The 23,840-nt window shown below is 42.5% G+C and overlaps 1 protein-coding gene across 8 annotated transcripts in view; it reads right to left on the bottom strand.

Moving 5' to 3' along the window:
* Positions 1 to 23,840, bottom strand: part of KIAA1217 (KIAA1217 ortholog) — a 444,607-nt gene that overhangs the window by 329,204 nt on the left and 91,563 nt on the right. For all 8 annotated transcript variants that reach the window (XM_068987631.1, XM_068987629.1, XM_068987632.1 and 5 more), the window contains exon 2: positions 18,050 to 18,333. In XM_068987631.1, the coding sequence (XP_068843732.1) occupies positions 18,050 to 18,163 (114 nt within the window). In that variant the 5' untranslated portion in view covers positions 18,164 to 18,333. The remainder of the gene's footprint in view (positions 1 to 18,049; positions 18,334 to 23,840) is intronic.

Genomic DNA, 23,840 nt, shown 5'->3' with positions numbered 1-23,840 from the left:
GGGCCTCATCCAATCAGTCGAAGGCCTCAGGAGCAAAGAGAGTTTCTGAAAAAAGGAATTCTCTCAAGACAGTAACATAGAAACCCTGCTTGAGTTTCCAGCCAGCAGATCTGGACTCAAGGTGGCAACATTAACTCATACCTGAATCTCCAACCTCCCAGCAGATTTCAAACTCACCACTCCCTACAAAAGTGTGAGCCAAGACCTTAGGCTGAATCAATTTCTCACTCATGCTCATTCTTGTTCTCACTCTAACCTATGGTTCAGTTTCTCTGCAAAACCCTGACGACCAGCACAGGTGCTGCCAATGCGCTTCTGTCCAGTCTTGTTTTTCTGGCTCAGGCTCTGGTCCTCTCCTATCTCCAATTGTCTGACAGTCATTTTCACTTGGAGCTCCTACCATCATGTCAAATGCAGCTTGTCAAGACTAAAGCCTGAGCAACCATTTGATATTAGTGAGCATAAATGGTATTTAATAAAGAAGGATAGACATATTTGCTACCAAATTAAGATGAAGGAATATAATCAAGTCACCACTAGATATCAAAGAACTTTAAAAGGAATTTTTCTATTAAAAATAAAGACTGATGATATATTAGGCTAAAATTGCAAGCCAAAAAAAAAAGCAAGCTACATTTTAATATACTCAGTATTAATAAAATTTGAAAACAGATGGGTAAAACATACCACCAGACAAATGTAAACAAATGTAAAGCAAGAGCAACAATGTTAATATTAACACACACTGAAAAAAAGTTCACACACACTAAACAGAATATAAAAAGACATAATTTAGGGAAAAAGGCTAATCATCATAAATGTGTTTGCAACAAATAAAACTAAAACTTATAAAACAAACATTTTTAGACTGCAAGAACAGGATAAAAATACAATTTGAGTGAGCAACCTTATTATACTTTGTTTAAAACTGAACAGCAGTGGAATAACAAAATAAGGACTGAGAAGCAATGAATGATAAAAATAATAAACCTGACATATATATGTGCATGCATGGGTATATAAAATAAAGTAGATAATCTCCCATGAATATTTATGGCACACTTTACACTGACTGCATATTTCACTATTCAAAAAAAAAACCAAAAACAACTTTTAACAAGTCCATAAACAAATTTAAAAGTAGGAATCTTACAGATTGCATTCTCTGATCACATTCAATAAAATTATAAATAAATAATGATAATCTCAACTACTTGGAAAAGCAATATTCCTGGGTAATATTTAAAAAGAGAAAAATTAAAAACTGTAATTTTTACTTTTCTTTAAAGCAATGAAACAAAATATTTCATACAAAACTACAGGGCACAGCCCAAGCTGGTGTCAGGATATATTTGCCCTTAAGAAGAGGTGGCAAGATTACACAGAAGAACTGTACAAGAAAGATCTTCACGACCCAGATAATCACGATGCTGTGATCACTCACCTAGAGCCAGACATCCTGGAATGTGAAGTCAAGTGGGCCTTAGAAAGCATCACTATGAACAAAGCTAGTGGACGTGATGGAATTCCAGTGGAGCTATTTCAAATCCTGAAAGATGATGCTGTGAAAGTGCTGCACTCAATATGTCAACAAATTTGGAAAAGTCAGCAGTGGCCACAGGACTGGAAAAGGTCAGTTTTCATTCCAATCCCAAAGAAAGGCAATGCTAAAGAATACTCAAACTACTGCACAATTGCACTCATCTACACGCTAGTAAAGTAATGCTCAAAATTCTCCAAGCCAGGCTTCAGCAATATGTGAACCATAAACTTCCAGATGTTCAATCAAGCTGGTTTTAAAAAAGGCAGAGGAACAAGAGATCAAATTGCCAACATCCATTGGGTCATTGAAAAAGGAAGAGAGTTTCAGAAAAACATCTATTTCTGCTTTATTGACTATGCCAAAGCCTTTGACTGCATGGATCACAATAAACGGTGGAAAATTCTAAAAGAGATGGAATACCAGATGACCTGACCTGCCTCTTGAGAAACCTATATGCAGGTCAGGAAGCAACAGTTAGAACTGGACATGGAACAACGGACTGGTTCCAAATAGGAAAAGGCGTACGTCAAGGCTGTATATTGTCACCCTGCTTATTTAACCTGTATGCAGAGTACATCATGAGAAACGCTGGGCTGGAAGAAGCACAGGCTGGAATTACGATTGCCAGGAGAAATATCAACAACCTCAGATATGCAGATGACACCACCCTTATGGGAGAAAAGTGAAGAAGAACTAAAGGGCCCCTTGATGAAAGTGAAAGAGAGGGGTAAAAAAGTTGGCTTCAAGCTCAACATTCAAAAAACAAAGATCATGGCATCTGGTCCCATTACTTCATGGGAAATAGATGGGGAAATAGTGTAAACAGTGTCAGACTTTATTTTGGGGGGCTCCAAAATCAGTGCAGATGGTGACTGCAGCCATGAAATTAAAAGACGCTTACTCCTTGGAAGGAAAGTTATGACCAACCTAGACAGCATATTCAAAAGCAGAGACACTACTTCGCCAACAAAGGTCCATCTAGTCAAGGCTATGGTTTTTCCAGTAGTCATGTATGAATGTGAGAGTTGGACTATAAAGAAAGCTGAGCACTGAAGAATTGATGCTTTTGAACTGTGGTGTTGGAGAAGACTCTTGCGAGTCCCTTGGACTGCAAGGAGATCCAACCAGTCCATTCTAAAAGAGACCAGTCCTGAGTGTTCATTGGAAGGACTGATGCTGCAGCTGAAACTCCAGTACTTTGGGCACCTCATGCGAAGAGATGACTCATTGGAAAAGACTTTGATGCTGGGAGGGATTGGGGGCAGGAGGAGAAGGGAATGACAGAGAATGAGATGGTTGGATGGCATCACCAACTCAATGGACATGAGTTTGGGTGAACTCCGGGAGATGGTGATGGACAGGGAGGCCTGGCGTGCTGCGATTCATGGGGTCACAATGAGTCAGACACGACTAAGCGACTGAACTGAACTGAACTGAAATGCCTTCATTATTAAACAAGAAATACTAAAACCAAGGAAACTCAGGGAACTCCCTGGCAGTCCAGTGGTTAGGATACAGCCCTTTCACTGCTGTGGCCTAGGTTCAATCTGTGGTCAGGGAACTAAGATCCTGCAAGCCATATGGCGTGGCCAAAATGAATAATAAAAAAATAAGTAAATTCAGTACACATTCTAAAAAAGTATAAAAGACAACAAAGATAACAACAACAACAAAAACCCTAGGAAAAGATCATTAATTATAAAATCTGTAACAAGATAGCAAACAATAATATGGAAAAGAAAAATAAGTGGAAACTGATTCTTTGAAATAATGAATAAAACAGGCAAACCCAAGAAAGAGAACAAAAATGACATTTGCTCTCTAGAAGCTTGTACGGGCACTAAACTTCCTAGTACTTAACTAGAAGTAAAACATGTATGGAGTAGCTGGAGAAACATCAAGGAGATGCGATAAGTACACAGCAGACTTGAAAGAGCAATGGTTCTCACACATTTAATACTCAGCACTTTTGCTAATTCAGGAAATGCTAGAGACTCAGGTTCAATCCCTAGGTCAGGAAGAGTCCCTGGGGAAGAAAATGGCAACCCACTCCGGTATTCTGGCCTGGGAAATCACACGGACAGTGGAGCCTGGGGGGCTACAGTGCACTGGGTTGCAAAGAGTCAGACACAACTGAGCAAGTGAGTGCACATGCACACTTTTGTACAGAAGAATATTCTGGTCCAACCAAAACGTTTACAAACTAAAAGGGTGACTTCCCTGGTGACTCAGTGGCTGAGACTCTTCGCTCCCAATGCAGGTGGCCCGGGTTCCATCCCTGGTCAGAGAACTCAATCCTCCTGCTTGCTGCAACTAAGCGTTTGAATGCTGCAACCCAAAGATCTCAAATGCTACAAATAGAGATGCCACAAGCCGCAACAAAGATTGAAGATCCCTTGTGTGTGGCACAGCCAGATAAATATATAAATATTCGAAGAAAAAATTAATAAATATTGAAAGAAAGAAAAAAGAAAGAATTCTTAAAAAAAAAAAAACAAAGCTAAAAGGGAAGAAGGAAGAAACAAAGCAAGGGGAAAGAAGTGATAGAGGGAGGCAGGCAAACCCAAAATATGGAATCTTTCAGTAGTGACTACAGTGCATACAACTCATTCCTTTCTCATATCTATCCACTGTCTAAAGTACTACGTCAACCAGTTGCTTTCCCCTTTAGGATCTCAGCGCTATTGGAGAACTGCTGACTGCCCCAGTTACGATCTCAGTAAATACTCATGAATTAAAGTCCCTGCACATTCATTAATCCCAAAATACATCTCAGGTGCAAACAAGATATGAAGCAAAGCCTCCTACATAACTGCAGCAGTAAGTTGCATCCCCCTCCACACTCTGTTGAAATCGATGCCTCGGTTCAAAGCTCCATGTGACAGCCCCACAACATTCCTGAGGCTTCCCAGTTCACTTGCATACCTGTGCAGGGTCTGAAAACCTTGGATTAGGGCAAAGGAAGGAAAAAGAGATGGCCTGATATGACACAGATGCTGAGACGAAGATACAAAATGAGGCTGGTGCAAAGTGGGGCCCCGAAAGGGCAAATATGAGAGCCTTTCAAAGGGAAGACGCTACAGAATTTTGTCAAAAAATCCACTGAGCTCCAGACCAGATCTTTCTCCCCACAGCCCATCTCCAGCAGCAGATCTCAAGAGTTAACACTCGCGTCCTTCCCCCTCCCTGCCCCACCCCCTCCTCTCGTGACTGTGGCCATAACCTTCTGTGGTTCTTCTCTAGTTCTTCAGGGGGTCACACAATATGGATGGATGGCATAGGAGCTTAGTGACTTGCTCAATGAACTGGCACAGCTAGGACCTCAGTGGAAACGAGAATCTAGGTCTCTGGGGGGCAGGGGTGGTGGTGGGGGGTAGGGCACTGGGTATTCCTGCCTTCCCTGCTACACCATCTGCTGTTCTTCGTACCTTCATCCTTCTCTATTGAGTCACCGAGTCATTCTCATTTCTTCATTCGCATATCTGATGTGTCGTCATCCTTTCATTCTGGGTGAGCTCCATGCCCGCTCCACGATACTGGACCTTATCACTGCCACCTGGACATGGCAACCATGTCCAGGCAAGCACCCAGGCTTTCCACATGTTCCCTTCTAGGTAGCACTAAAAAACTAACCTTTGAACTTTGCTTTTCATTCCAGTTGTGGAATGAAAGCAAAGTGCCCTGTGTCTGCCATTCCAAGCTTTCTGCCGGGTGTTCAAGGTCCAGCACAATCTGACTCCCCTTTGTTTAACCCCAGTGCCCTCCCCCTTCTCCAAACAGCACCCCCACCTCTCAGACTGGCTTATCCACTGACTCACCAGGGAGCCACCTCCATTCTTGTTGCATCACTGCCTCTCTAGGCCACCCTCCTCCATCAGAATGCCTCCATGCCTTCATCAAATCATTCAAATCATAATCTGTCAGTATCCTTGCCATAGATATCTGTTGAGTACCTACTGTGCTCTGGGCATTGAGGAAACAGATAATTAGGACAAGTTTACTGTCTCCAGGAGCCCTGAATCATTCCAAGAGACCCCACTTAACTTCTGGTCTCCTGTACAAAATCTTCCCTCTCTGAGATCTCCCACCGCTCTGAATATAAGCTTTTGCATGACATTCCACCATTTCTGAATGTGTCTCACAAGACAAAAGTCCCCCCACCAAACAATAATTCTTCGGCAAATAGGGTTTGGGAATACTGCCCATTTCATTCCTCACCCACCTACTCCCAAATCTCCAACCTGAGTGTCACAATTCAGCATACTGAAAGATCTGACCAGTCCTGCAATGTAGAAATTAACTTTGGTTAACTAAGAATGTCCTCAAATTAGTAACTTTCTCCCCAAACAGCTATTAACCGCCTGGGGATCTAGGATTCTGTAGAACACACCTTAACAAAACACTGGTCTTGATCATTGCTATTGAAAATGTCCACTGTCTGTGCCGCCCTAATGGTACTGGCCTTGACTTTCCCACCAGAATGCTCTCCTTGATAAGAATGCATTAAACTGCCACAGTAGAGATATATCATCTCATCTATCAGCACCCCAACATTATCTGTCTCAATTCTATGGTTAAGAAAAAGCCTCAGGGAAATGGACCGACCTGCCTCCTGCCACACAGCTGGGTGTCCTAGTGTGTGTTAATTCACTCATACTGGGTCCAAACATTGGTACTCTGTCCACTAACATGACATATGCTAGACAGGGCAGGTACTGTGTTTTGTATTTTTTGATATATTACTTTGTGTTTTTTATATGATGCCGAACTCACAGTGTGGGACCATGATAAGTAACCATTTGACTGAATTAATCCAAGAAAACGCTGCAGGGGAAGGGTGAGTAATGATGAAGAATTAAGCTTGATGACTGAGGAGACTCGGGACAATTCAGACAATTGCAATTTAAGTTCGCATTGATGTGCTGGACTAAATCACACCAGTCTCTTTTGGGGTTTTCTGCTTGCTTTTTAGAACGAATAAAGACTTTATCTGTTATTTATTGTTTTGGCTATGTTGAAGCTCCCCAACCAAGGACTGAACCTGTGCCCCCTGCATGGAAGCACAGTCCTAACCACAGAACCACCAGGGAAGTCCCACCAGTCTTTTGCGGATTCCTCAATGCCTGGCAATGGCAGTTTGCTCTCAGTTTGACTGAACACCACTTTCCAGGTGACTCCTGCCACTACGCAGTTCTGCTTTGCTTTTTGACTTGCCTCACCTTCCCCACCTACTCCTAGGTACCCATCAACAGATTTTCCAGTAGAATCTTATTTTTATTCCCTTTTTTTTTTCCCGGCAGAGCCCTTTTTAATATAGCACTGTTCTCAAAATGTGTTCTCCTGCTCTTCCGCACAACACTAATTAAAATGAAAGCTAATGCAGGGGTTGGTGGCACCCAATTAAACATTCACAGTTGTGAGCTGCGAAGGATCTCCATTCAGGATCCTCCTCTTTTTCTGTATCCTATTTGATCAATGTCAAGTTTGCAAGGAAAGACTGCACCCCCTCGAATCTAGTCTTTCTTTACTGAGACCCCACAATGTGTCCTACGATGTAATATCCCAAATCTGCTGAAACGCACCCCCCCCCCCATCCCACCCTCTAAGCCACAATGCAAATTATCAGTCTTCTGGGAAATATTTCTAGGCCAGTCCCTTCATCTGCTCCCTGGAGAAGCATCATCTGCTAAGTATTAGACTGCTCTTTCTATTATTTTTGTTTTTACTGTTGTTTTCCATCATGCTCAAATTTAGATGACTATTGTTTCCCTTTGATATATCCAGTATTATTTGAAATTTCTGAGAATGAGAAATTTTTTTTATACTGATGCTTTCAATCCTATCATATTCTTTATTCACAGGCTCTGGTAGGTTATTTAACACACACTCACACATACACTGATAGACAAATAATGTATCTTCTAAATGAAACGTGTAATTCTGTTATGACACACGCTCCCGTCAATGAGTGGGGCTGCTTCAGGAAAAATCACATTTTCTCAATTTTTATCTTTCTCAGATATACACCACTTTTCTTCCCCCTAAATTTCTTTTCTTCCCCAAATTATTAAAGGCTGATCTAATCAGGAGGCTGGCATTTCAGCCAATATGGTGTGTGTGCATGCTCAGTCATGCCAACTCTTGTGACTCCATGGACTACAGCCCACCAGGCTCCACTGCCCATGGAGTGGAATACTGGAGTGAGTTGCCATTTCCTCCTCCAGGGACTCTTTCCAACCCAGGAATCAAACCTGCATCTCCCACATTGGGAAGTGGGTTCTTAACCACTTTGCCACTTGTGACTCAGCCAATATGCGATGACCACTACATTTCTGACCTATTGATGCTGGGCAAACTGGTCCCCCCATTCGAGTCCTTCCTTATTTCAACATTTATTTATTTGGCTGTGTCAAGTCTTAGTTGCAGCACGTGGGCTCTGCATTATGGCTCACACACTTCTCTCTAGTTGTGGTAAGCTGGTTTAGTTGCATGGAGACATGTGGGGTCTTAGTTCACTGACCAGGGATCAAACCTGTGTCCCCTGAATTGGAAGATGAATTCTTAACCACTGGACCACCAGGGAAGCCTCAGTCCTCCCTTATTTCTTTGGTGCATTAGAGTATCTTTGGATTCCATCACCCATCAGAAAGATGAGATAATCTGGAGGTCAAGAGCAAGGGCCTCACATCCAGGTAACAAGATCAAGCCCTGGTGCTACTACTCACTTGCTGTGTTACTCTGGATGAGATCTAAAGGCTCTGTGTCATTCTGTTAAGTACAGTTCATAATAAATAGTGCCTACCCCACAGGGTTCTGGGGAGGATGGAATATACCCATATGTGTAAACAGCAAGTATCACAATTGTAGTGCTGCCAATAATATGCAGTCCTTGTAGTCTTCTCCACTTTTCCACCACTGTAAATAATAGCTGAGAAAACAGTGCTGAAAAAAAAGAAAAGCTGAACATTTAACTAAGATTCTCCACCTTCATGGCAGCCCATGGAGAGGTTTCTATTTCTTCCTTCTTCCTACTGTGACTTGGTTTTATTGTTTGCTATGCATACACTGCATTAGATTTCTTTTTTTAAATGTCTTTATTGAATGTTGCCATATTGTTTCCGTTTTATGTTTCAGGTTTTGGCTGTGAGGCACTGGTGGGATCTTGGCTGCCTGACCAGGGATCTAACCCCTTGGTGGATCTAACCTCCTGCATTGGAAGGTGAAGTCCAACCCTTTGGACCACCAGGGAAATCTCTGTATTCAACTTCTTAACTGCCAAGATGTTGTTTCCTTTTTCCTTAAGATTGAGGTAAGAAATTGGTCTGTAAACCCTGAATCAGTCATTAGTTCAAAAAGCTAAATATGTTTCTGCTGCTAAACATGGCTATTCCACCAGCATTTTCCACTTTGGATTAGAAAAAATTAATAGTGCTAAAGATGAAATTCTTAGCAGGAGGTCTATTTCCTTTACTATAACTTATAAGCTTTTCATTTTTGTAACATATATAAGGTAGTGGAGGACAGAGAAGCCTGGCGTGCTGCAGTACACGGGGTCGCAAACAGTCAGACACATTTAGGGACTGAACAACAAAACAAAACTGTATAAAATCTATCCCTCCACAACACGAACCTTTTACCAGATCTTCACTGTGGCCCAAGGCCTCCATTAACTGAACGGTCTACGGTCTTAGCGCATCTTTAGTTCCAATTAGCCTACCTTCCAGGCTTTGCTGATATACTGATCCATGAATGTCAATGCATGTTTGTGAATTTCAAACACTTTCACATACCTAGGTTGATTAGGGTTAAGATAAAGATGACAGACAAAAATTTGATAAATTTGGGGTCTTCCACACATGACAAAGGGACTACTTGTATTCTCGAAGGTCTAGACTGATCCCCTGAAATCCATGGCATGAGGCATGATCCAGTGTGATGGAAGTTCTTCTGTGACACTTAATCAAAAATAAGTCAAAAGATGTCATTACATGGGGATTAGGAAGTACAAATCATTATGGTTAAAATGAGCTACAAGGATATACTGTACAACCAATGCAGTCAATGTTATAATAACTAAAAATGGCATACATATCCTTTAAAAACTGTGAATCACTACCTTTTATACCTGTAAAACATATTATTGTACATCGGGACTTCCCTGGCAGAGTGGTTAGGACTCCTCATGCTTTCAGTGCAGAGGGCATAGGTTCAATCCCTAGTCAAGGAACTAGGATCCCACAAGTCATATGGTGTGACCAAAAATACATATATATATATAGGCTTCCCTTGTGGCTCAGCTGGTAAAGAATCCGCCTGCAACGCAGGAGACCTGGGTTCAATCCCTGGGCTGGGAAGATCCCCTGAAGAAAGGAAAGGCTACCCACTCCAGTATCCTGGCCTGGAGAATTCCACGGACTGAGTCGGACTGAACGACTTTCACTTTTGTATATATATATGTATATATATATATGGTACAACATGTATATTTTTTAAAAAAGATGCCGTTGCAGGTAGATGTAAATATATGTTAATATATTTAAATCACACATAAATATAATGGATGCATTGTACAGATAGCTATAAAGTTCTATGTATCAATACAACAAAGTTGATAAAAACCACTCATTACATTTGGGAAAGCTGAGAGGGATTTCTCTCTTAAACTAGACTCCACAGCCAAAATCTGGATAAACCCAACATCCCTGTAGGTGTCTGATTCAAGATGCAAAAGTGAAGGGAAATGACAGATGCTACTTCGGGGCCAACATATATAAGAGCTGTGGAGAACCATCAGCTTTTTCTTTTCCTATCATGATGACTTGGAATCCACATGTTATGACAGCATCACCACACCATGGATGTGGCCTAAATCACAAAGTCATCGCAAACAACAGATTTTGTATGCATGAGAAATAAAACATTTTTGTGTCATGTCACAGAAAAACTTACAGGGTTTTCTTGTTATGTAGCATAATCAAGACCATCCTGATTAGTACATGAGTTGTAAGGTATACGTCTCCTATTGGCTCCTTTCTCATTTTAACTCCCATTTGAATGGGGCCAGCCAGCTACTGTAAAGCTGGCGTGCAGAGGGGAGAAGTCAACAGAGGCAGCCTTGTCTGTGACCTGTGACATCCAATGCTTTCCCCACAATGATACGTTGCTTGCTTTGCCCTAAAACCATGCCACCCTCGCTCTTCAGTCTGTGGCATCAACGCCTGAGAGGCACACACACAGCCTTTTAAATCACAGGCCTCCTGCAAGTGGAAATGTTCTGACCTGGCAACATTGCCTCCTCTCACCTACGAACTTTGCTTTTCATCCAAAAAACTTCCTCTGTTGAAGGTAAGGTCAAGATTATACAAGTTGTTGGTAGCATACTTTCCTTTTAAAAAGCGATTTCACTTTCCATATTCTGTGCATACTAGGTCTTCACAAAAACATGACACGGATCCTGACAGCTTCCTTTTTTTCCCCAAAATGGAATTTTCTTCCCCTCTCTCTTTCCATTGTTAGTACCCATAATTGTTCTCAGTGAGTTACGAAGGAAGTGAGTAAAAATGCCTTCACTCTACTGCCTGGAAGTAGCACTCGCTTCTTAAGTCCTGCTCCTCTGATTCAAGGAAAGACACAGTTAAGACTCCTCTTGTCTTCCAGATTTAACTGTAATGGAATTTTCCATGATTCTTAACAAAATCAATTACATACCATCTGAAAAGGAGATATCAGTCAAAGGAATGGATATTTTTAACTGACATATATATAGTTGATTTACAATATTGTGTTAATATTAGGTGTATAGCGAAGTGATTCAGTTTTATATTTTTTCTATTGTTTTCCATTATAGGTTATTTCAAGATATTGAATATAATTCTCTGTGCTATACAGTATATCTTTGTTGCTTATCTACTTTACATACAGTAGCTTTTGTATGTTAATCCCATACTCCTAACTTATCCCTTTCCTCTTTCCTTGGTAACCAAAAGTTTGTTCTCTATGTCTGTGGGTCTGTTTCTGTCTTGTATATAGAATTGTTTGCATTATTTTTTATATTTCACACATAAGTGATATTATATGATATCTGCCTTCCTCTGACTTACTTCACTCATTATGATAATCTCGAGGTCCATTCAAGTTGCTGCAATCAGCATTATTTCCTTCTTTTTTACGGCTGAGGAACATTCTACTGTCTATCTACACCACATCTTCTTAAACCAGTCACCTATTGATGAGCACTTTGGTTGTCTCCATGTCTTAGTTACTATAAACAGTGTTGCTATGAATACTGGGGTGCACGTATCTTTGCAAATTAAGAGTTTTCATCTTTTCCAGATGTATGCCCAGGAATGGGACTGCTGGATCACATGGCAGCTCTACTTTTAGTTTTTTAAGGAACTTCCATACTATTTTCCATAGTGGAGGAATGGATGACATTGCGCTTGAACCAAAGTCTGTAGTTCCAGGTTCCACAGTACAGCTCCTCATCAATGAATAAAGTTCTTTAGAGATTGTTAAAAAAAGAAAAAAAATGGCTAGAATGAACCAGAACTTGAGATGTTTCTGAGTAAACAGGCTGACACGTATTTTCTTTTTCTTCACTTCCATTGTTGGCAGCGTAGTTACATTCCAGCTCCAGACACACTGGACTACAGCAGACATTGGTAAGCAGCACCAGACCCACTGGGTACCGAGAACACAGCTCTAGTATCACTTCCATGCAGACACTACAGCCACTAGTGAGACTTGTGTAGCTGCTCAGTCGTGTCTGACTCTTCGCGACCCCACGGGCTGCAGCATGCCAGCCTTCCCTGTCCATCACCATCTCCCGGAGTTTGCTCAAATTTATGTCCATTGAGTTGGTGATGCCATCCAGCCATCTCATCCTCTGTTGTACCCTTCTCCCCCTGCCTTCAGTCTTCAGCGAGATCTGAGGGACACTCAGAAAGCAACAGGCCTGACAAAATGCTTCCTGGTATTAAGGACCCCATTTCAGATAGTCTCACTGTTCATGTTCTTATCTCCTTATTTTAACTCTCCACAATGCTCATGTTAAAGGAAAATAACCTTTATAACTTGCTCACTCTTTATTCCGAATGGAAGAACACAACAGACTTATAGGTTAAAATGTACAACAGTCCCGCAGAGCAGACTGGGATACCAGATTCTGGGATACCAGAATCCAAGGATGCTCAAGTCTCTTATATAAAAAGGGGTACTTAGGACATACTCCATGCACACCCTCCATACACTGTGAATCATCTCTAGGTCACTTGCAATACCAATACAATAGACATGCTATATAAAAAGTTGTAAATACGAAGGAAAGGCTATATAAATAGTTTGCCGGAACTCAGCAAATTTAAGTTTTCCTTTTTTGGAATATTTCTTTCCCAATTATTTTCTATCTTGGTTGAATCCAAGGATCCAAAACTCCCAAATAAGGAGGGCCAACTGTGTGCCTCTTTTCTCCTAAGATTTGATCATGTTAGATATAAGAATACACAAACTAATCTTAACCACAGAGCAGGCACTCTTTACCTAGTTAGTTAAATAGAAATTCTGTGGGTAACTGGCAATAAGGGCAAAAAAACTCTTTTCGGAATGGTTTCTGAGACTAGGAGTGGACAGCCGGATTCTGCAAGTGTGAGGCCAGCTGGATATCTGTTTCTTTCCTAGAAAAGACGTGAAAGAAGGGCATTTCCAAACTGTAGCCTGACACAGTGACCATGACTATGGGAGATGGCTAAACTGCAGACCTTCCTGAACTCAGAGCTATTTTGCAAAAGTAACTTTCCTTCCAGGTAAAACATGTACAGGAATCTATTTTCTGTGGTTATCTCACATGCTCGGGGATTGAATACAATTTATTTTTTAAAAGAAATGGCGATGGAATGTCTCTATTACCTGATCCACTGTGAGCTACGTAAGTTGTTATCAAAACTTTAGGAAAATTACAGGCAGAGGGAGAAAACACCAAGGTCAACAATGGAGCGCTCACAGACTTGAGAAATTCTGACCTTGCTTGACCTGCTGGCTTCTTGACTGGAGGGAAATGACTTAGCCTTCCTTCAGCTTCTTAGCCTCAATCCCTTCTGATTTCAAACTGCCATCAATCTCTTAAGCCTTGGATTCCCCACTCCTCTCTGTGTTTACCAAACAAATGGTACCTATCACATTCCAATTGTATTAGAAATAGTCACCTTATTCATTTAACAAAAATTGATCGTGCCTAATTTCGGTTGTGTACGCCCTTAAATCCTGACTGTGCAAAGGTGATTCAGACAAGGCTCTTCAAAAGCATATTGTAGATGGGAGAACAAAACATAAAGAAAAGTACAATGAAGGTATGATCAGAGGCTACAATACAGGTACTGCAGGATGCTATGAGCAGCTCAGCAGGTGTGACACCGGGCTGGATTTGGAAGGATTAATCTCTGTCCATGAATGCCTTATTTCTTTTGCTGACTTGGAGGCAGGGGCCAAGCCTCATCGTCTGTATTTCTCACATTGCCTTTTCCATGGTAGGTGCCAAATAAATTATAAATGGGATGAATAAGTGAAAGATATCCAAATTTGAAGCTCTTGATAAAGGAAAAATACATTCAGGTTTCAGAAATATAACAAAATTGTGTTCTGACAAATGGGAAAAATTACTTCAAGTACTCAAATATGTGTTGGTAAAAAAGTGAAATGACTTTAAACACTAATTTGAAAGTAAGAGCCTCTGAGCCTCTTCTTTTGGTCACCAGGAATCAGAATATTGTAACGATGGGACCTCTCTGGCGATCCACTGCCTAAGACACCGTGCTCCCAATGCAGGGGGCCCGGGTCTGATCCCTGGTCAGGGAACCAGATCTCACAAGCTGCAATTAAAGATCCCTCGTGCCACAACTAAGACCCAGCATAGCTAAAAAAGTAAATAAAAATATTTTTTAAAAGAATACTGTAATGCTAAGAGTTGCCACTGAAACAGGAAGAAAATTCATTTCCTTTCTCAATACTCCATGATACAGGTATCATCTTTTCCTTGACTGGAACAGGAAGATTAAGTCATTAGCTTCAAATCTTTTAACCAGCACATGGTGAAGACTAGATTCCGACCCAGTCCTGCCTGACCCCAGAGCCACGCCCTTAGCTGCCAGGTGACGCAGCTTCACAGCCTGGTTGTCCCCCAGGAGTGAGTCAATAAAAATTCCATTATGCAGATAAGCACTGCGCTGCAACAGGGACGTGTGCCGTTTTTTGGAGATCACAGAAAAGAGTAAAGAAAACTTTTTTGCCTTTCAGTCCTTTAGACTAAAGAAAATTCTTGACTAACTTATTTTCAAAGACTCAAATATAAATTTCAACCATGAATCTTCCAAGGGTTTGAATGCAAATGTCAGAACATAAGGTGTCGCGCTCTCTGCCTGATGCTCTGCGATGACCTAGAGCAGCGGGATGGGGGCGGGGTTTAAAGGGAGGCTCAAGAGGGAGGGGGTATATGTATACCTATAGCTGATTCACATTGTTGTACGGCAGAAATTCATACACGACACTGTAAAGCAATAATTCTCCAATTACAAAAATAAAAACACAAGGTGTGCTCTGATTCTCCTTATGTTGGACACCAAGGAGTTAGAACCTGGATTCCCTTAGCACCGAGACATTTCTTGAAAGGTGCTGGATACATCATTTTCATCCTGTTATTCTTGATTTCTTTCATTGGCACTCTTCTCACTAAACCCGCTTTTCTGGAAAGCAACTAAGGAAACAGCCACCCCAAGCGTGGGTCGTGTTTATAACCTCCATATCTGGAAAGTCCATCAGACTTGTGATATTTGCCTTTCTCCTTAAGGCTGGTCATGTGATCTTCCTGTAAAGGAAGCCTGGACTAATCCACAGTCAGAAGATCTGGGAGGAACAAAGGGTGTCTTGGAGAAGAAGATAGGAGAGAGGAAATGGGCGACAGGAGAAAAAGAATGAAAAGGACAGAAGGTGAAGTGCTGTCTAGAGGAACTTCCTAAATCATCACCTAAGCTTATCTCTAATGTTTACAATGCTGATTAAGGTTCCTTTGCAACTCAGCAGCAGAAGGAAAAATATATGCACAGATCTAAGCATGGAAAACAGACAGTCAGCTTGGAAAATACAAGAACTCATCCTGAATTACCCAGCAAAGGGGCAGCTGACCATCTGAGACCAGACTACGATATGACAGAGATTCAAGAGACAGGAGGTTGGAGCCTGAGGCCACTCAGCCAAATTCAGTACTCCCCATCTTCCGACACCATCCCATCGCCCTTTACAACCTTCTGGTTAGTTTTATGTAATAACTTTTTCCCCAAAGCCATAACCATCATGGTAGGAGGGAGAATTATGACATCACAAATAATAACAGTACAGTAATAACTGAAATTTGTTAAATGAAAAATATACCATTTTTCACAGGATAATTTCTGTATTTCTCAGCAAAACAATACATTTTAATTTAAAATATATATATCAGCCTTCCTCACTCAACACATAACCAACTTTCTAGCCTCCTTTACCCAGGCTCCCATCCCTACAGTCTCAGACACAACACACCCCCTCACCATGTCCATTATACAGCATACACAGACCACACTGCCTGCTCTACAGGAAATGGTCTTCAACTTATAGACCAGAGGAATAAACTAGGATTCAGACTTCACTGAAGTCAAATTCCAGCTTTTCCTCAGCAAACTGTGTAACTCTAACTGCCCTGAGTTTCCTCAATCTGAACAGCACTGGATAAAGCATGATGCCTCACATATTAGGACACAGACAGAGGCACAAATTCTATTAATTAAATGGACAGTGACCCAACTATCAGTAGAAAATAGGGATACTTTTATTTTTAGTCAATTATATCTCAATAAAACTGGGGGAGGGAGGTCACATAACTGATAAATAGAAATAAAAGAAAATAGGGGCATTCTCTACACACACTTGCAATGAAGACAGCCATCCTTTTCTTAGTGAAGAATTCATCTGCTCCTCTCCATATCAATCTAGATTCTTCTTTCTCTTCTTCTGGGCCTGCTGCCTCCTGGGATGTGAACATGTCAACATACAGTTCATAAGGCATATTTCACATGTTTTAGGCACTCTGTCTGATAAAGATTTCATAAAAGAGAAGGTTTCATTTAAAGGATCAAACAAACTGAGCTTAAAGCATAAAGAATTGAGGCCAACGCCAATCACCATTCCCTTAGATAACAAAAAGCTGAGTTAGACATCACTTTCGTAACTAACTGGCAGGAGAGCAAACTTAAAAACACAGAACTTGTCTCTACCTGGAGTGTCAAAATCAATACCTGCCTGCTCTCATCCCTGACCACAAGTATTGCTAAATGTTCTCCACTTCCATCACCGTGGTCTCCATCCTCAGATGGAAACACCGATCTCTGGGCTACAAAGGAGGCTGGCCTCCCATCTCCTGTGACCCTAAACCCATACTGTCCCCTGAAAAGTAACTGCACACAGTCAAGAAACAAAAACACCCTGAGCCACTGTCGAGGGATAGCTGTGTGGCTGTCAAGATAACCTGAGAAAGCAGGTAGCTGCTGATAGCAGAAAGCCAAGCGTGCAGAAGAAAAACACGTCTGGGAAAAAAAAGAACAGAAAACAAGACCCTAACGTCAGCTTCTGGAGGTAAAGGGGTTTGTCACAAGACTATCCCTCTGTGTGCTCTGTTTTAGCCTGAAAATGTATTTATATTCATTCACTCATACACTCATTCTTTCACTGTGCCAAGCACTCAGTGATTAAGGGGGCAGACATTAGCTGATTCCATGCTTTACTCAGTTAAGATACACTTCTGCGTTGCCCGCATTTTAGATATATTTGTGGTTGAACCTGGGACGTTCTTATAGGGGAACTGCATATTCTCTGGTCTCTCTTCTCTCACTTTCTGTTCTCTTACTGTTGTTGCTAAAGAAGGCTGAGCCTTCGGGTCGAATCTCTTCTGCAATCTGCCTCCTCTCCTCAAGCTAACAGAGAGATTTGGGACAATCCAGCAGTGGGCACAATCCACTCAACTGTTTTTTTCCCCCTTTAACCGGAAGGTCACTGTGCTTTCCCTCATGTTCATTAAAGAATGAGCTTTGCACAGGGAGGGAGAATCAGATGAAGGCGGTCAAAAGGCATCAACTTCCAGTTAGAAATAAGTACAAGGGACATGAAGTAACCACGACAAATATAATAGGACTACTGTATGTTACACAGAAAGCTGTGAGGAGAGGAAATCTTAAGAGTGCTCATCATGGGGAAAAACAGTTGTTTATGTCTTTCATCTTGTATCTAAATGAGATGATGGATGTTCACTAAATTTTCTGTGATAATCATTTTAGGATGAATATAAATAAAATCATTATTCTGCATACTTTAAATATACCGTGCTGTAGGCCAATTATATCTCAATAAAATTGGGAGAAAACAGAATAAAAAAAAAAAAAAACGAAGAATGAGCTCGGCAGAGTGAAAATGGCAGGATATTCGCACCTGGTCTCTCAGCCTCTCCTGGTGGCCCATGATGGCGGTGGCATGATGCGGATACTTCTGCTTCAGATGTTCCAGGAAAGCTTCTCTCTTCCGGTCCATCTCCGACGTTTGCATTCCCAGGATTTCTTTGGAACTTCGAGGCCCACCTAGAGTGTGTCTCCTCGGGATGTTGCGGGAAGGTTTGGAAGCTGAAACACGGCTGTTCCCATTAGAAAGGCGCTCCTTGGTTCTGCGACATTCTGCATCTTCTAAGGATGTCACCTGCAGGTTGCTCTTTCCTTGTTCTGAGAAACAGAAAAGACACAGCTCACAACTAAAGATTTCACACTAGAAATCTCATTTACAGGACACTGAGTGCGTTTGTGGCAGCTGATAATGTATGAATGTAACTTAGCAGATGTGTGTGTGTGTGTGTGTGTGTGCGTGTGTGCGTGCGCGTGCACACGCGCATGGGCATGTACCCACACAGCAGCAGGAAAGAGGGTAAATCAACAACTAAAAGAAATATGAAAAACTGCACTTTGGAAATAAAGATATTGCAGCAAAAAAGAAAAAGAAGGAAAAAACTCGACAATTTCTTTCCCTGAGGTTATTTAAAACCAAAACACCTGGTCAGACCAGTTGCTCGCAAGATCTCCTGGAGAAAGGAAAGGCAACCCACTCCAGTATTCTTGCTTGGGATGTCCCATGGACAGAGGAGCCTGGCGGGCTACAGTTCATGGAGTTGCAAAGAGCTGGACAGGGCTGAGTGACTAACAATCCAACACAACCTGGGTTAACCTTCACCTTCATCTGTAACTATGGAAAAGTTAACTTAAGTGATTATGATTATTTCTTTATTTTTAAATATAGTTTCATTCTAGTAACAGAACTTACAATTTTAAAATATGAAGGCAGGAATCCTTCCTTCAAGCCTAGATAAAGGACAAATGATGGGACCTCTCTTAGCCTCCCTGTTTTCACTAATAAATTAAGCATGGCTGAACTGGTATTAGATATACAAATTTAAATCTTAGTTCCCTGACCATGCATCAAACCTACAACCCCTGCAACTGAAGCATGGAGTCTTAACCACTGTATTTACAGGGAAGTCTCTAGCTTTTTATTTTTTAAATATTTATTATTATAAATATACTCTAAATTATTTTTAAAAATAAATTTCCAATTTAAGAGGGTACTTGCTAATTATTTATCTTCAAAAGTTAAGTAAAGAAAACACACCCAATATTTAAGAGTTCTGAGAGCTAACTTTTTTTTTTTAATCTTTGTTGAATTTGTTATAGTATTGTTTCTGCTGTTTGTTTTGGATTTTGGGCCATGAGGCATGTGGGGATCTTAGCTTCCCGATCAGGGATAGAACTTGTACCTTCTGCACTGGAAGGTGAAATCCTAACCACTGGACCACCAGTGAAGTCCCAAGAACTAAAACTTGATGCCAGTGACATAAACCAACAAGTGTTCAGAGTTCATACATAAACCAGCTCCTCTAAAGGCAGTGCCATCAACATGGTTTTTCTCTTCTTTACCTAGAAATACCTATACCTAGAACTGCAGGTACAGCACCTGTTGGTTAGACACAGAAAATATTGGAAACGTGGGCTCATTTCCCTGTTCCAGTTTTGCACCCCTAGATGAGTATTCTGGGAGTAATTCTTCTTGTTTACCCTTCACTTCTCATTACATGGCTAATTATAGCTTTTCCATCAGACCATCAGACACTGATGAGGAAAGAGAAGGAAAAAACAGTCCAATTAGTTCATTCTACTATTCATTAACTTCAACAGTACCTTTAGAAGGGGGAGAAGATAGAACTATTGGTTGAAAAGATATTGAAAAAAATAAATAAAAAGGCTCTGGGAGGCAGACGTAGAGAAGGAACACGTGGGCATGGTGCAGGGGAAGGAGAGGGTGGAACGAACTGGGAGATTAGCACTGACATATATATATTACCATGTGTAAGACAGACAGCTAGTGGGAAGCCACTGCATCGCCAGGGAGTCCAGCCTGATGCTCTGTGACGACCCAGTGGGGTGGGATGGGGTGGGGGAGTGGGGTGGAAAGGAGGTCCAAAAGGAGGGGATATATGTACACATACAGCTAACTCACTCGGTAGCATAGCAGAAACTAACACAACGCCATAAAGCAATTATCCTCCAATAAACATTCTTTAAATAAATAAAATAAAAAGTCTGTCAGACCCAAAATGAAATGAGAGAAGCCCAAATCACTTCTAAAATCATGGAACTGACATCTGGAAGAATGGGTGGAAACTGTTTCCTTCTCCTCCAATGATGACAGGAGAAATCATCCACTGAAAATCGCCTTGAGCATGGCAGTCCCTCAAGGGACACACAATTGCTGAGTGAAGTCTTTTCCAGGCAGGGAAGGGATGATGGTCAGAATTAAAAGCCCTGAGTTCTAGCCCTCCTCCACTCCTTACTATACATATGGTTTCAGTCAAGCCATCTACTGTCTCTCTGTTTTGATTCCCTACCTACAAAATGCAGAGCTCAATACTACTACCTGTGTTATCAGTACTGAGGACCAATAAGAAACTGTGAGACGCTGACTGTCACTATTATGAGTTTTCATGCATGTGTTTTCTTTGGAATTTCCCTTAGCACCCCACCCACGCTAATCATTAGTTGCTGTCTGGTCGCTAAGTCATGTCCAACTCTTTTGTGACCGCTGTGGACTGTAGCACCCCCCCACTCCAACACACACCCCCGGCTCCCCTGTTCATGAGATTTCCCAGGCAAGAGTACTAGAGTGGGTTGCCATTTCCTTCTCCAGGGGTTTTCCTGACCCGGGGACTGAACCCTCATCTCCTGCACTGGCAGGGTTCTTTACCACTGAGGCATCAGGGAAGCCCCAAAAAGTCATTAGTAAGGATTCAGTAAATACCTCTGAGTTGGGAAAAAAAAATAAAAGATTCGGGGAGATTAATCCCACTTATTTACTCTACCTTCTCATCACATAGGGGCTTCCCCGGTGGCTCAGCGGTATAGATCTGCCTGCCGCTGCAGGAGACGCGGGTTCAATCTCTGGGTAGGGAAGACCCCTGGAGAAGGAAATAGCAACCCACTCCTCTGGTGAGGGCTACCTCGTTTGTGGTCTCTTCTCTAATGACACAGAAGTAACAGGAGCTACTGAATAAAGACAGGTGCGGAAAATGTCCCATCTCAGGCTGGGAAATATGTGGGCAATCTGCAAAGATTTAAACTTATTCTTTTGAGTGTGTGCACATCAGTTTTTCATTAGTCAAATTTTTGTCTACTTGATACAACAAAGTTGACTTCTAAATGGATTTTTACAATTAAATTTTTTTTTTTTTTGGCTGTGCAGTGTGACACTCAGGATCTCAGTTCCCTGATCAGGAATCAAACCTGTGCCCTCTGCACTGGAATGGCAGAATTCTAACCACTGGATCGCCAGGGAATTCCCTTGATTACTTGTGACATCATGAAAATAATATATTTTAAAAGTTATTCCAGACAGCTAGATTAACTGGCAAAATGGAATCTCTGAAAAGGTGATTTCTTCACGTGGGCATAACACACAAATATACACATCCACCCAGGAGGACACACACTCATGTTCCTCAACTACCAACAAGGGCAGAAAGTTCTACTGGGCCTTGCTCGGCCACATGAACTCACAAGAACTATCCTATTTCATCTCAGGATCCTCAGAAAAGGTCAAGACAGCCAGGACAGCAACCCCTTGGAGACTGAAAAGTTTTCCACGTTCTTTGAAATAAACTGGGAAAGGAGGAGGGAGGGAAAGAGTTGGAGTTCAGGGTCATCTGTCAACATCCACCTTGGAGCAGCCCACCTCGCTGACCCTCCAACCACAACCCTCTTCACACTTGGCACTAAGGAGGTCACGTCCATCTTAGGCTGTGTGCTAAGTTGCTCAGTTGTGTTCCTCTCTGTGCAACCACATGGTCTGCAGCAGCCAGGCTCCTCTGTCCATGGGATTCTCCAGGCAAGAATACTAGACTGGGTTGCCATTTCCTTCTCCATTTACTTTTCCATTTTTTACTGTCTCGTGGATTCTTCTAAAATGTCTCCGGGTGCTTACGGAGGTTTAATGCAATGTGCAGGACAGCAGAAACAGACAGCAGATGCACCAGTGGGTAAATGCACTGGCTTCTCATTGGCCTGGGGACCCACCCCTCCCTCAGCCTCGCCTGCCTGCCTGGCGGCTCACTGAGCTCTGGATCCCACCTACTTGCACGTCACCCTGCTCCACTTTGACAGCAACCGCAACAAAACAACCAATGCAGCTACCACACGAAGCTGTACAACCCAGCCCTACGACTCCTACACAATGGGCTGTACAACCCATTCCCATTTACCGTGACCCTGGAGGGGTCACTGGAGCTTCTTCCTCTATGAGACGCAGTTCTTGGAAGCGATCGACTCCCACGCCCGAGGCAGAGGACAAGGCTCTCCCATTCCGGCCATTTGGGGAGAACGGGACCTTTCAGTGGAGGAGGAAGAAAGCAAAGGGGAGCCGCAGAGGACGTGCAGTCACAATTCCACAGCCAGTGGAGTCCCACCAACTCCACTGTCCACGCGGACACAGTGCCCGAGGCTTGGAAACAGAAGCTCAGTTCTGGTCCTTGTCTGGAAGGCACTTTGGTGCTAACTTTTGAGCCTGGGTGTGTCGGGCTGTTTGCTATTCTGGGAATCTGTGTCAAACAAATAATGAAGCTGGAGTTTGAAGACAAGGTTTCCAGTTTTCCCCTTCCTGTCCCTCCCAGCCTCTGTCGGCCCAGAGCAACCCCTCCTGCAAGGCAAAGAGCAAGATGGGAGCTTCCAGGGGAGAACGGTCCCCAGCAACCTTCCCTGGAGCAGGAGTGGGGATCGAGAGGACAGAGGTGCCAGAGAGATACTCTTCCAAGTTTCAAAGGGCTTTTTGGCTGGGATGGAGACTTCTGGAAGGGAAAAGTAGAAAGTGGGGGGCTGGGGAGGGGCAGGGACCAGGCAGGCAGAGGACTATGGAAGATGGGTCACCCCAAGGAAGACACCCACAGAGCAAATTACCCTGCAGGCAAGAGACCACAGGAGCTGCCGAGACTGGCTTCGCGGCCCCCACTCAGGGTGCCGGGGCTGGGTCGGCTGACCTGCAACCCGGGATCTGGGCCTGGCATTGTTCCTGCGTTCCATGCCTGCTTGTCATTTGAGAGCCAAGAACAGGGCGGATGGCCTTCCTGAGATTTTACTCCTGGATCAGATTAGGAGGATCCTGTCCTCCCGGGGAAGGAGTCCCCCACCGCTTCATAGTGGCTCCTGGTCAGCTGTCTCTAAGGTGTCGTTTTCTAGACTGTGTTGGGATGCTCTCTTGCATTAGAGTATCATGGGGAGCTACAGTTTTGTCTGGCTGTAAAACGCATTCCAATCTACTATGGCAGCAGTCACAGGTATGTCCGTGTATTTAAACCATTACATCCTTCTGTGCACAAACAAGAAAATCATGTTTTTCAGTCCCCTTCATCTAGTTGGGGTCTTGTTCTAATTCCGCTCAATGCAATGTGGGAAGAAACTATATGGGCCACCTTTAGCCCTGGCCCCTGACCTCCTGAGTCCTCTTTCCTACCGTTTCTTCTTTCCCCTTTGGCCAGTTAAGTGCAAAACCTCCAGCAGAAACCTCCAAGACCCTGGGGAATTGTCATCATAACTAGACATCCTTTGGACGACTTGGGTCCCAGGGTCACCTGGAGGTAAACCACCGGGATCCACTTGTCCAGGAATGTCCACATTCCATTGTTCAAAGCAAAAATTAA

The sequence above is a fragment of the Capricornis sumatraensis genome, chromosome 15 (assembly GCF_032405125.1).
Source record: "Capricornis sumatraensis isolate serow.1 chromosome 15, serow.2, whole genome shotgun sequence".
In the NCBI taxonomy this organism is placed as follows: domain Eukaryota; kingdom Metazoa; phylum Chordata; class Mammalia; order Artiodactyla; family Bovidae; genus Capricornis; species Capricornis sumatraensis.
This window is presented reverse-complemented; position numbering and strand designations above follow the sequence as displayed.